We start from the raw sequence: 13704 nt of genomic DNA on the forward strand, positions 1-13704 counted from the left end.
GTTGAACACTGTGCCTCCAGCTCCATCCCTATCCACACAACTGTTGGTCCCAGTCTCATCCACAGTTCAAGAGCGACTTTCAGGCTCAGTTCCCTTGAACCTAACAATAAAATACTAATTATTGTCCATGCTTTGTGGCACAGCATTTATATCTGTACCCACAAAGGCTTCCTTTTCCTCTTCTCCCCTCTCTGTCTCTGTGGCCACACCTCACAGTCACACCAACAGAGCAGGAAGCTCTCTCTCTCTCTCTCTCTTAAATGGATTAACGCTCTGATGGAAGTGGCTGGTCTTGGCGTGGGTGTGTGAGAGGCGTGTGACTGATGGAATTAACCATCACAACGACGGGGTGAGAGGGGTTGAATGTGGGTGTTGAGCAGTGACTGATGGAACAGTGCGTTGCTGGAAGGAAAGAATGGATGAGAAAATGTGATTGATAAGGCAAACAACTTGGCATCAAGGCTGGAAATAATGGTGATGTGGGAGATGGAGGGACCAAGAGCTGGCTGCAGGGGTCAGAGGGAAAGAGCAGAAAAAAATGGCTTGTTGTTGGAAAACCTGGGGAAAAGGTAAACAAGGAAGAGAGAGCAATAGGTGAAGGAAAGTTTAAGATTGAAGAGTGTAAGAAGAGCAGCAGGGAGAAAATAGAAAGAGGAAATTGAAAGTTAAGAAAAGATGGTAGAGTTACAAGAAAAAGGAAGGCGATATGCAGAGACTGAAGTTGCTGCAGGCTTTAGAGGACGTTTCCATGCAGTGTTATGATTTGCAAAGGAAGGACGCAGCAGTGCAGTGATGGATAGCAGCGCTGTGTGAGGCCAGGACACATTCATGCAGCTGATTTGGATTGCGCACTGAATGAATGAATGGATGGTTGCGGGATTCTTCTTTGTGTGTTCATTTGGATGGATGAAAATATATATGGCTCATACCCATGAATGACAAGCAAGAATCAGAGAAGAAAAACTGCTGCATGATGCCCAAAACATTTTTATGGTTTTCCGCAGCCAAACACCAACTAGACTGTAAAGCCTAATAACCACAAGTGAAACAATAGTCTATCTAATTAATTGAGTTTGGGTTTGTTAGCAGCATTCTTTTAGATTTGCTGCAGCTTTATTGAGTTTTTTTTTCATCTTTACACCTTGAGGGTCTTAGATTTGTGCATGCATCTAGTTTGGTTTGAGTGAAACAGACAAGCTGAATTGAACAAACAGGGTGCATTAGCTGTGACTGACAGATGAATGCGCTGCCTGTTTGTGATGAAAAACGTAGGCTAACACAGTATGTTATCGTTTCTCTCCATGTTTGTGTTTTTCTCAACAGCTGAGACTCCCGATTTTGTGTTTTTAGGCACTATAAGCTGCAGCAGGAACGAGATTAAAGCCTCTGCTGGGAAATTCTCTCCAGATAGCTTGCATATCACTCAACTGACTTTATTGTCCCCGTGGAGATATAATCCCAGTGCACATCGACAAACATGTGCACACTTGAACGCACGCCTGCACACATGCATGCGCACCCACCCACAAACATAAACCTCCTTGCTGCTCTAACAGAGTAAACTCCAGCTGTCCCTTATCTGTCTTCTTGTTGCTTGTTTAGAATTCAGCTTGCAGACAAAAGCTTGATCCTGCTCTGTTCTGTTGGGGTGTTTAAGTCCTGTATCTCACACGCCTAACCTCGGGGTACACTTCAACTCAATTTCACACTTGCCAGCTGCTAGAATGTCCTAATTCAATTTACCCTGTTTAAGGAAGCGAAGGCTTGCTCTCTGGGGAAAGTTTAGAGCGCGCAAGGAATGGTCTCGTCAGCTGCATAGCTCGCCGAACAGATAGCCTGTCCCTTTAGGTTTGAGGTAGTCCACTTGAAAGCCAATGTGATTGCATGATTGCAGTCACAGCAGGCATGCTATGATCAATACAGCTGGATTATACCTGAATCAGAGCAAATCAGGCAGCCCTGCAGCTGATCCCTTTTTAATGCACTGTCGTGTGGTAACATGTAGTTCTATACAATTAATAACTAAGTAGTTCTTCCTGGCAAAGTGCTTAGTTGTGTGCACAGCGGTGAAATATTACTTTCAACAGCAGATTTCACTGGGACTTTGTCTACAGATTTAAGTAGTTCATTGTCTGTGAGTAACTGGGGGAAAGTTGCTGTGAATTTTTCTTAAATGTAATTTTTCTATTCTTTAAGCACCACTTTAAGAACCATTTACCCCCACTGCATCATGTAATATAATAATAATGGTAGGGCACAGGTCTTTTAAAACCTGTGCACTGTTCACCAAACCAATGGATAAAAACTATTTGGCTGGAAATCAGCTTTTCATTTCATAGATGGAGTTGTCTTTTCTGGCTGCGGTATCTGAAAATGACAGTTGATTTTAGTTCAGTTAGGTAAAAGAACACTATGTGCTCTATGAAGACTCGTTTTAGACATGAAATTGATGTTCACCTTCAGTATTTCGCTACCTAAACACAGTCAGGTCTACATTTACACTTAACTATTACTATATTATTGATATATTAATATACATATTTAATCATTTATTCCTGCTCTTTAGCAACAGAAGTCTTGCATAATTTAATATTCTACTGCCTGTGAAAATAATGACTCACTTTCTATATATATAGACTGTCATAATGGACTAGTGATTAGATTGGTTTTGGCATGATGACACTTAACATCTGTCGTCTAATTTAGTAACCGGCCTTTTTCAAGAGATATAAAAGCCAAAAGATATTACGCTTCGGGTAGTTAGGATCAAAATTACACTCGTGTTAGCCACAGAGCTTATATTAATCATCGAACCAAACGTGCTAATATGTGAACTATAATTTCTGATTTGCAGCAACTTTTTGGTAAGGTTATTGGAAATTCAGTAAAGCCAAGTAGGCTATCGACAAAATAGATAATAAGATTATTATTTGTAACCTATCTCACATGTTAAGGCCTTCATATATTCTTGATGATCAAGTTTATTGGCACATTTGTTTGTTTTTTCCAGTTTTATTTATTGATTTCAGTTTATTGTAAACGTTTATTTCCTTTTTTTGTTCATTTCAATGCTTATATTTACTGAGATTTACATGGGTTCTATCCTTTTATACAATCTTTGGTTGTATCACAGCTTTCAGGTGTATGAAGCTGGTACACAGGAGTGTGCCTGTCCCTTTAAGAACGTGTAGCTTTCTCCAGCAGCGTTTGTTTGTCACCTAGTTGCTGCCAATCTAACGAATTTTCCGCCATCCAAGTAAGAGAGTCTGGCAATAGTAGGCCTAGTCGTATTTATTCTGGAAAGACGAAACAAAAAACAAGTCCCCTGCGCGTGGGAAGAGTCTGCTGTGTCTTAACTGAAGCAACGGAGTGGACAGTCATCTGTCAATCAGCCAAAAATTGTGTCCCGGTAACATGAGTTAGGCCTACAGAAGATGGGCTGGAGAGACGCACAAAACATTGCTCCCAAAAGAGAACTGCCGGTTTACTAAAGCCTGACAGCAGGACCGGTGAGTACACGAGTCACAAACTTAATGAAGAAATGTTTTCTATTTTTAACTTGGTGATTCATTTTTCACATTTGTTTGGCCTTAAGCCAGCTAACATAGGCTAATTAGTTAGCTATCTACAGGTGGGCTGTTGGCAACGGTGCTAATTTAGCATAGGCCTATCTGAGATTTTTGATTTGCCATAGTGGAGGAAGAATAGCACAGGTGTTTCTAATAACACTAATGATGGCTCTGTTTTATTAAGGTGTCCCAGTGAGCCAGCATGTAGAATAAACCAGCATCTGAAAACCAAAGCAGTTAAATTGCATTTACATTTTTTTCTTCTTCCCCCAATCCATTTATTATATTCATTAATTTGTATACACCTGTGCTTCTCCTCAGACTGTGACATGTTAAGATGTCTTTATTGAACATAAAAAGGGGACAGTTTCCAACAAAATGCTAATCCTGCCACCTGAATTTGAGATGCATTGTTTTTTTTGTTTATAAAAAAAATGACAAAGGGGGAGATGTTTGTTGACTACAAGCATGTCAAATGCGAGCAGTTTACACCTTGGAATGGGATGTGAAATAAAAGCAGGTGCTTGAAACAACCTTAAACTAAGCTTTTGTCAGGGTTAGGATTAAGACATCTTAAACAGACGTTTAACCTGGCAGGTAGTTTGACTCTGTTTGGCAGGAAAAACACAGGTGTAACCAATAACATTAATGATGGCTCTGAGTATGCAGTGAGCCATTCCAGCATACAAAATCCTATAACGCTGAAGCTGAAGGCTGAAATGGCTTTTAGACATTGCTATTGCATTAATGAAACCTGGGCTTCCCCGGCTATAATGTGCCAATTTTCTGCCCATGCAGAACCTCTTGACACGAGTGGACCTTGCCCCTTTCAACCTGTTGTTGGTCAAGCTTTTAGCCAGGATTGCACTTGAGACTCAATGCTGATCTAGATTCAGCAGACAGGTCTCTGATCTTTTAAATCAAACATAGTACCATCATTAAGAGCTGTTGGCTTTTCTCATTTCTGGAGGTTTTGGTCTTTGGTCTTGACCTTTGCAGCAATTGGCTCCGTGAGTGTTTGAAGTTTGGCCTTAGGATGTTTGAATGAAATTACATTCATTGTCCATAGTTTGTCTTGAAACTCTTCATATCACCATATGTTTTATAGTGGATTGCTTGAAGGAAAGATTTGCATTTTGTTTGATTGCATGCGGTCAGGCTTAGCTACAAACCACCCACATGGGAATATACATGTCTTTGTACTGTACTGTGATTGATAATGCATGGTTATGGATAGATAGATGCAATAGCCTTGCGTGTTCACAGCAGTAAAGCGTGCATGAAGGTTGTCATATTTCAGTTTTGGCCCATAATGCACTAGTCACAGAGACATGACTTGGTGACTGATCCTGTATGCTTTGGAGCAGTGCCCTAGGCATACCCAAGAAATAAGGCAAATACTTCCCTTTGTCACACAAACATGTTGACTGTGTTGAAATAGGCATTTTAATTTGAGTCTCAGGATTGACTCAGTGGGATGAGCCCTAACCCTGGCCTCTTAGCCATGAATTACAGCAGAAATTACATTCTCATACCACAGCATACAGATGCTGGGTCAACCAGCCATCCGAACCGTCTGTATCTCCCTGCCAGAAAGACATTTGCCTTATTGCGAACCAGTAGTGTACTCTGCTGACATTTCCACAGTGACAGTGAGCCAAACCAACATGTCATTGGCCCTTGATGTCTCCCTCTCCTCCTTCCTGTCCATTGTGGATGTGTCTGCTGCTTCACTCAGGACGGCAGGTGTTGGCAGGATGGAGACAGGTTCTCAAATGTTTGTGCTCTTTCAATGAAAGCAGATGTTCTCACTCTGCATTCACAGGCACACACACTCACATACACACATGTGCACTATGGCAATCCAGTGTCTGGGGAGCTTGCCCACAGCTCTGTTGTCTGTCATTCGTTATCAGCTGAAAACAGGGAGAGCAAACTATTTAGTTTGGAGCTTTTTCAAACATTATAAGTCCAAGGTTTTGTTCCTGGGTCTTGCTTCAACCTTTATGGGTGAAGTTGATAGATCCAACTAGGGTTTCACTTCAGCTGTAAGCTTAGCTAGATCTGAGTACAGTTTTCACTACATGACTCAACAAGGATTCTGTGAATTAGAAAGGAAACGTACTTCACTTTGCTTCTGTGCCTTGTTAAAACTGTCCTTTTATTGTTACAAAAAAGCTCGTAATGAGGAAAACTGAAAGCCTTGGGCTTAGAGGCCTTGTAGATTAAATTCATGGAACTTAACTAAACACATTACTCATAAATCAACATTGACCATAGAACATCACTTTCTGTTTAAAGTATTTCATTAACATGATACGTATATCACAGTGATATAACTGCTGATATAAAATTGTCCATTATTGAACACGTATTCCAATTTGCATAGCCATATGTTCGATCGTGATTTTAATTTAAGATGTATTCTTGTATCAACAGCTCATTTATTTAGAGCTGTTGAATGCTCAATAGAGATTAAGTGAGTAAGACTGACTTCATGATTTAAAGCACACAAGCAAAGAGTGTGTGTGAGAGGAAAAAAAAGGGTTTTTAATTAGATTTAGGGTTAGAATACCTTTATACTGAGGGCAGTCTTGAGCTCTTTCACTCTCATAATTCTTTGACTGTAGTTCAATTACTCTAGTAAATCTATTTTTTTTGCTTGGATTGGCTTTCTATATCAAGCAGCAGCTCATCACACATCCATTATTATTATAACGCTTCAAAATGTGAGATATGACCCTCTGTGAGTGTGACTGCGTGTAACAGAAAGAGTTTGTGAAAGGGAAAGCCGTGTGTGTGTGTGTGTGTACATGTGGGTGCGCCTGATGGATTTTCAATTTCATTTCCTATGTACACGCTCCGTCCGCCAGGGCAGTAGATGAGATTGAGCCTTTACCGCTGGTTCTGAAATTGGGCCGGTCCTGCTGGACTCACAGCTCCATTTAAATGCATTAAAGCAGAGAGAAAGTGGCTCGTACATCAAGGGTTTTGACATGTGGCAGTGGGACATGCTTGACATTTGAGGATCTCAGGAACATCCATTAACAGCTGATACATACATGAGCTAACTGATGACTAGGTCAAGTCTTAGATTAACAGTGAGGAAGAGAATGCCACTGTGGCTAACGGCTTGTTTAATTGTTAACAAGTTTCTGTCATTCCCCTCCATTATTTCACTGAAACTGTGTGAAGGATGGCCATTGATTTCTATCACTTGACAAGCGCCTAGGGCCTTGAATTAGCTATTACAATCTCCTGTCATGGGTGCTGTCAAAAAGGAGCTTCAGGTTGATATGGGTGACGGGTTGTTGGGGTGATGGCTTGACAGGTCTTGGTGTTAATGGTGGTAAAAAAAGATGTCCTCCACACCAAGCTCTAGCTGCATATTGGCTATGAATATGGTATGTGGTAGATGTTTGTTCAGCAGAGTGGTGAGGCACGGTTTGTGGGTGGCATCTGGCTGTGAAATTGAGTCAGAGTCAGGAGTACTAGTGATCATGATCATGCCAGAGGAGGCCTGAGCTAAGGTCAGAATGCTTGCATCCATTTCCTGTGGAAAAAAAACAACAGGGAAAAAATACTTGAAGTGCAGCACAAAGGCCACGCTGCATGACTCACACATAAGTCAGTTCAGCTTCGGGTTGTCATGAGAAACAATACGATTTTCAGTAAGATGAGTACAACTTTGCCCTCGGCAGGCCGTGTCGATGTCTGCATGGGCTTAGAGCGGCTACAGTTGGACCTGTGGTCTGTTGGTGAAGATGGCCATTGGCCAGACCTCATCCACATACAGTACCACAAGTTTGAGCTCATGTTAACATGACGTGCCACGTGTCTTTCTCCGGTCAGTCGTCATGGAAAGATGAGGCTCTGCCAGTGGTGCAGCGTTTGGACCAGAGTGAATGAGCTGAAAAATTCAACAATGTACATTTTTTGCATCTAAGTTATTTAATGAAAACAATATTTGTTTAACTATTTTAAGGATACGAGTAATGACCACATTACTTTGTGTTTTTGTTGAGCTCTATAGTTACCATTTTGACACTGTTCTTAACTTTTTATGCTGCCTGCTTTTTAAATTCTGTTCAATTTGAGAAGTTGTTGAAGCACAGTGGACTTAAATACCAGAAAGTTTGATGTGAATTTAGAGGTCCATGGCTTCTGTTTTTTTTTTAAATCGTGGAAATTCACTAGTATTGGTATCGACTACTGACATTCTGGTATTGTGACAAGCCTAGTTCAGTCAACCTTCTTTAAATCAAGAAAATGATACTCAGAAAAAGCACTGGTAAACGAGGCCGGCAGAAATTGGTCCATTGTCGTAGTAAGGTGTCTCAATAAATGAGAGAATGCACGCCAACTGTCTGCCTAAAGGACATGACCCCATATTGGAGGAAGAGGATGAGAATGTGCGTCAGTGTGTCTGTATACTGTGTGAGGCACAGAGATGGACAAAGAGAAATGAGTTGGAATTCTAACTGGAATTTGCCTTTAGGCACAAATGAAGGGTTATTCATCACATTCACAAGTATAGTAACATCATAAAAGGATGGGGGTACTGTCTGGCAGAAATCATCACCAAGCTCATTGTGTCCATGGCTGCTTGAGACAGGAAGTTAAGGATTTCTTTCGGTCGTTGTGTGACCTCACATACTGCAGAATTTAAGAGAGTGTAAGAGATTATCAAAGAGCATTTCTCTGTGTTGCCTTTGATTTGAAGGAGGCTTTGTACAGAAGCACAGCTAGTTTCTATGTAGTAATGCTTTATCCATGCTGCCGATGCACTTGCAACACATTCCTTTCTCCGCTGTTTTGTGTTTAGGGAGAAAAACAACTTAAAAATGCAAGAAAGGTTTATTGTGCAGTATCAAATTTTGAATTGACAAAGAAACCAAAAGCTGGAGAAATCAAAATTGAAATGGAAGCTCTGTAGGATATAACCCTGGAGCATCAAAACAGCAAATAATATGTTTTCAGTTTTTGTTATTCCATATCATTTGGCACATCCACATGCATAGAAAAACTCTAATAGTAGAGCTAACATTTGGCAATAGCTTTTACTGCTTCAGCATTTGTTTGTTTTTTTTACCTCCTTTCCTGCTTTTTTTTCATCCACCGACTGCCTATTTTACAATGTAAATACTTACAGTCTATGGTAAATACTAATATTGGGGTAGGGCCTCCGGATGCTTTCAACACATTCCCTGTGCAAGGATTCCACAAGATGTTTTCACATTTCACATTTGTCATGTTCGTATCCTGTCACATCCCAAATGTGTTCTATTAGATTTAGCTCTTAAGGCTGGGGCGGCCACTGAAGTACATGTTGTTCTGTTCATGAATCTAGCTCGAGATGACATAACCTGACACAAGGCAGTTTGGGTTCATGGATTCATGATGTTGATGCCAAATTCTGCAGGCTGTCTTTTTCTGGTGTACGACCATCTTGTTTTGTTGATCCTGAGCTCACTGCAGCCACAGATCTCTGTTCTTGGCTGACACGAGTGGAACCTGACATGGTCTTCTGCTGTCTGTTGTAGGCCATCTGCCTGAAGGTTATCAGCTGAACAGTTTGGCTTTCTTTCATCTGGTGGACTGCTCCTTACTGTGTTAGTTTTACTATAGAAACTGTTGTGTGTTACAGTCCTAGGAGTTCAGCAGTTTCAGAAAAAGCTATACTAGAAAATCTGACACAACCTATGGCATGTCACGGTCAAAGTCACTGACATCACATTTTTCCTCATTCTCACGTTTGATATGACCTGTGTGTCCATGGTTTTATGCTTTGCCCTGCTTCCTAGTGATTGGCTAATGAGATAACTGCACAATAAAGTCTTTGCAGGTGCTCCTGATGCCATTAGTAAAGACAGAAAGTAAAAACAGTTCTAAGTAAAGTATTAAAAGAGAAGTAAGTGTTATTGTTATTTTACCTCAGGGTGTTGGCCTGAACCATGCTACCATTTCCTTTTCATCCATTATTCCATGCCTGCATTATATTTCTGTACTAAATTTAGTTCCTCCTTCTGTTCACTTGAAAATAAGTAATAGCAGTCATACTAAAAGAGGTACAGTTGGTTTCCACACCTCCACTTTACACCTTTGTTGCTATGTTCAGCAAAGGCACATCAGCCATGTTAGATTTTATTTGTTATGTCCAAGAACCGAATAGCTAAAGCATTTGTCAGTGGACAAAAAAAGCATTGGTTCTCTTTTGTGAGAGATGATTACAGAGGGTCTTGGCTAAAAGGTCTGGAGGAACAATATATGCGGCCTCTGTGAACAGGTACTGTTGTTTTTTTCCCCGATAGAACAAAAAGCATAGCTATCTGGGCAGAGTCTCTGTGGTGACTGGCAAGGACCTTTAGGGGCTGAGGGAGGGGACACTGACAAGAACATGGATGGATTTCACTGCCAAGAGAGAGTCTCTCGACAAAATGCAGCCACACATGGCCAGAGCGGGCAAATATTAAACCATTACATACTTGTTTAATGTGCCTTCTTCTCAGTATGTTTGTTTCCCTGTGTCCCTGCCGATTCTACCAGATGGTGCATCTACCACCTCATGGCAAAGAGTTTTCTGTGACCGAGTGTGTGCCTGTGTGTACTTTCATCTTGATAAGTACCAATTTGAGACATTTCGGGGAAATTACAGTAATTCATTTTGAACAGTCTGTCGTCCGGTAAAGATTTGGTTTGGTTTTAAGGTTCATGGAAAGGGGCTAGGGGAATGTATCATGCCAATGAATGTCCTAAAAAAAAAAACGAAGTACAAGTATGTGTGTGTGAGTGGTCATGTGCGAGTCCCTAATCACTGAATTGCCTTGGGTCTCCTCCCACAGAATACCAAATTGTTCTCTTTTAGATTTCATTCAGAGAACGTCCTGGAGCCATTCATGTCCTGCACTGCCATTTACAAACAGGTCTGCTTGTACAATTGGCACTGATATCCTCAACCATTATGAGATTTCTCTTTTCAGAGCCATGGAATAATGCCACAGACTTGGTACTCAAAACCTTGAGGGAGAGAGAGAGGGAGGGTGTGCACGTGCACAGTCTGCGCACACATGCATTATTTAAAGTTATACTGTCTACAAGGTTACAGTATTGTTTTGTTTTTGTTGAACCACATGTTAACAAACATATTTAACAGAAGGATTACCAAAAACATTTTCTTTTTACAGTAATGACCCTCATCCCAGGGACTTGATATTCCAAAAAAGTATTGTTTTCAAAACCTTATGGGAATTAATTAGCATGTGTCTCCTAATCATATAATTATAGTTTTGTAGGCCTAATGATAGATATTAATTTTTGGAGAGTAATTAAGACATTGAGGTGTAACTTGTTTTATTGGACCCAAAGGTCCAATTATAGCTCTTGCATCAGTGATACCCACCTTCAGAATGATATTTAACTACATTTTTAACCCGTGCAAAGTGGTTTCACTGTGTTTTTATATCAAGAGGCCAACATTAAGAGTCTTTTACCAAGCTCTCAAGATTATTATTTTTACTTTGTCTCTATGTAGTTTTCCCTATTCAGAAATGAATGGCTCATCAGGGAGAGTGCAGTGAAATAATGTTTTTCTTTACTCTTGTGCCTCCTTAACCATGTTCATCTCGCCCTCTCCCTTCTACATAGTCCGTGGTGTAAACTGTACATTTTCCTTTCAAATTACGCGTTTCTGTACCTGCATTTGTCTCTGATCAGCTGCAGTGGCTATTGATAACCAGTTAGATTCTGTGATTGTGTTTTATTTTACTGAACAAGATCATCTTAAAAGTCCACTGTTAAAACCTTTTGCCTAACTGTGGGAGTTGCATCCATGTGTGTTTTTGTGTGCAGATATGGGTGTGTTAATACAATATATTTTATATATTTTTTTATTTCTAACCTATCTATTATTTATAGGCTTTGAGCCTATTTGACAGGTTTTAGTAGATAGTCTAAAAGAGAAATTTTCATTATCACGACCTTTTCAACATTTACTGTATAGAACATTTGTCCTGCTGACATTTGTAAAAAAGTTGATAAAACATTACCACTGAACTTTGTGTAATAGATTGGAATTCTGACTTGGCTTTAATTTACAATATTGTCCCTAAACTTATCTAAATCAAATGTTGTCTTGTACTAACAAAGCTTAGATTTGCTGTTATGCCCAGAATAGTGATGAAGCACAGTGCAGCATGCACACTTTACTTTCTATCTATTGTATGTCTTATTTTGACAGATTTAAGGACAGGTCAGGCTAAGTTTGGATTTGATGTATTTCCTATTCATCTAATTCATCCAGATTCCCACTCTCTCTTATGACAAGGCCAGGAGAGCTCTGATAATGCTTCACATACAGTATAATGTCCATAAGTAAAGCGACAAGGCCAACCGATTGCTGATATTACTTCATTTGTTAAGTGGATTGGCTGCTTCCTTTCCAGCCAGAGGCAGGCAAGGTTAAAACATCACTTCATCACAGCATCTATAATGGGGGTGTTTTGCATTTGGATATGCAGGATCATGTAAGGTTGGTTACTAGGGAGAGAAATGGAGGAAGCAGAAGTATCCATCATTAAGGTCTACCCACCTAGTGCCAGCACAGCGCTGCTGCCACTCAGACACACTCTTGCCCTCACATTGAAATACACGTTTTAAGTCTCACACATGTCCATGCACTCCCGCCATCGCTGTCTACCGCTGGCTGTGTGGGTGTCGCTCCGTCAGTCAGCATGAAGGGCAGACCTGAGCGTGGTGGGATCAATCATTCTCCAGGACACACTGGCAGTGTAAACCTTTGATAAAGAGTGTCGTTCACGGCGAAACCCCCGTCAAGGACTTATTAAAGGCCTGACATTGTGTGATTAACGAGAGCGCTGGTACCGCCAAGCTGGGCCGCTGCGGGGCTCAGAGGTAGGGAGTAAAGAGATGAAAGGGGAGCACAGCTCCATACAAGAGGCAGACAGCAGTAATATTGTAGGCATTCACACTAACACAACCATAGATGCACACAGATTTCCAACTGATGCACATACACACACACAATACAAAACTTTAAAAAGCAAATACCTTGAATAGTAACAGGTGGTTGCATTGTTCACAATATACTAGACACATATAAGTGGTGAGGGTGCATTCTACGGCACTACAACGTATTAACTATAAGCTAAACTCTCTTTGCATGGAAAAGACACAACTTTAATTTTAAGTGTCTTCCTGCCAAGTGGGAAGTTTCGGCTGCAACCCACTGGCTCACTTTGATTTGGAATGAATAATTGACGACAGTTCAGTCAGAGCCATCTCAGTCGGCACAATAGAGTTGGATAGGGCAGGGTGGGTGTGCAACAACTAATCTGAACTCTTGAGAGTGTGATAAGTACTTTTGGATGAAACCTCACGTTCATTTTGCAGCAGACAAAGAAACGGCAATAAGCATACAGTATGAGACATAGTCAATATTAAGGCTGTGACCACTCAGTGATACACAGGCATGGCTGCTGTACTGTGTTTTGTGAGTAATAATCATGTTGTCTTTAGTACCAGGCGATGACGGAGAGAAAAATATCAGGTACGAAAGAAGCAAGGATTACAGGATGAGAAGCAAAACTCCAGAAAACAGAAAGTAAAAAAAAATTCTGAACACAGATATCATATAGTTATACACAAGCCCGACCTTTTCATTAGCGAAGTTTCCTGCAGTGTGATATTAGACCTGATTTCTCACTTTGCCCTCAGTGATTCAAATTGAGAAATGGCAGACAGAAATTCACTGTGGTGTAGGGGGAGGGGGGGGGTTAGCTGAGAGGGTGTAGAGATGAGAAAAGAGAGAAACTACAGATCCAGAAACAGATGGACAAAATGATGGTTCAGTGGTCTGCATCACTGAGTAATACTGTCTGAGGTGATCTCCCATAATTTACGCCCCTCAATATCTCTATTAGCAGCTTCCAGTGAAATCTGTATTTGTCTTTTAGAACTAAGGCTGATTAATATCTAGGTTAGTTAATCTATTTTATTTTTTACGCCATGGCCGACACAGCTACTAATAAGAAATTCCCTGTTAAAGAAATCTTTCAGAAATGGCACGCAAACTGACCAAATGTTTCCGAAAAAATTCTGCGGCAAGTAACAGCAGCAG

The 13704-nt window shown here is 40.6% G+C and overlaps 1 protein-coding gene across 1 annotated transcript in view; it reads left to right on the forward strand.

The window, feature by feature from the left end:
* The first annotated feature begins 5273 nt into the window (after positions 1 to 5273).
* The window catches only part of cdh13 (cadherin 13, H-cadherin (heart)), a 306474-nt gene continuing 298043 nt past the window's right edge, over positions 5274 to 13704 (forward strand). The window contains exon 1 of the mRNA XM_083974351.1: positions 5274 to 5336. Coding sequence (XP_083830477.1) covers positions 5286 to 5336 — 51 coding nt within the window. The 5' untranslated portion in view covers positions 5274 to 5285. The remainder of the gene's footprint in view (positions 5337 to 13704) is intronic.

The sequence above is a fragment of the Trachurus trachurus genome (genome assembly GCF_905171665.1).
Source record: "Trachurus trachurus genome assembly, chromosome: 6".
Lineage (NCBI taxonomy): Eukaryota > Metazoa > Chordata > Actinopteri > Carangiformes > Carangidae > Trachurus > Trachurus trachurus.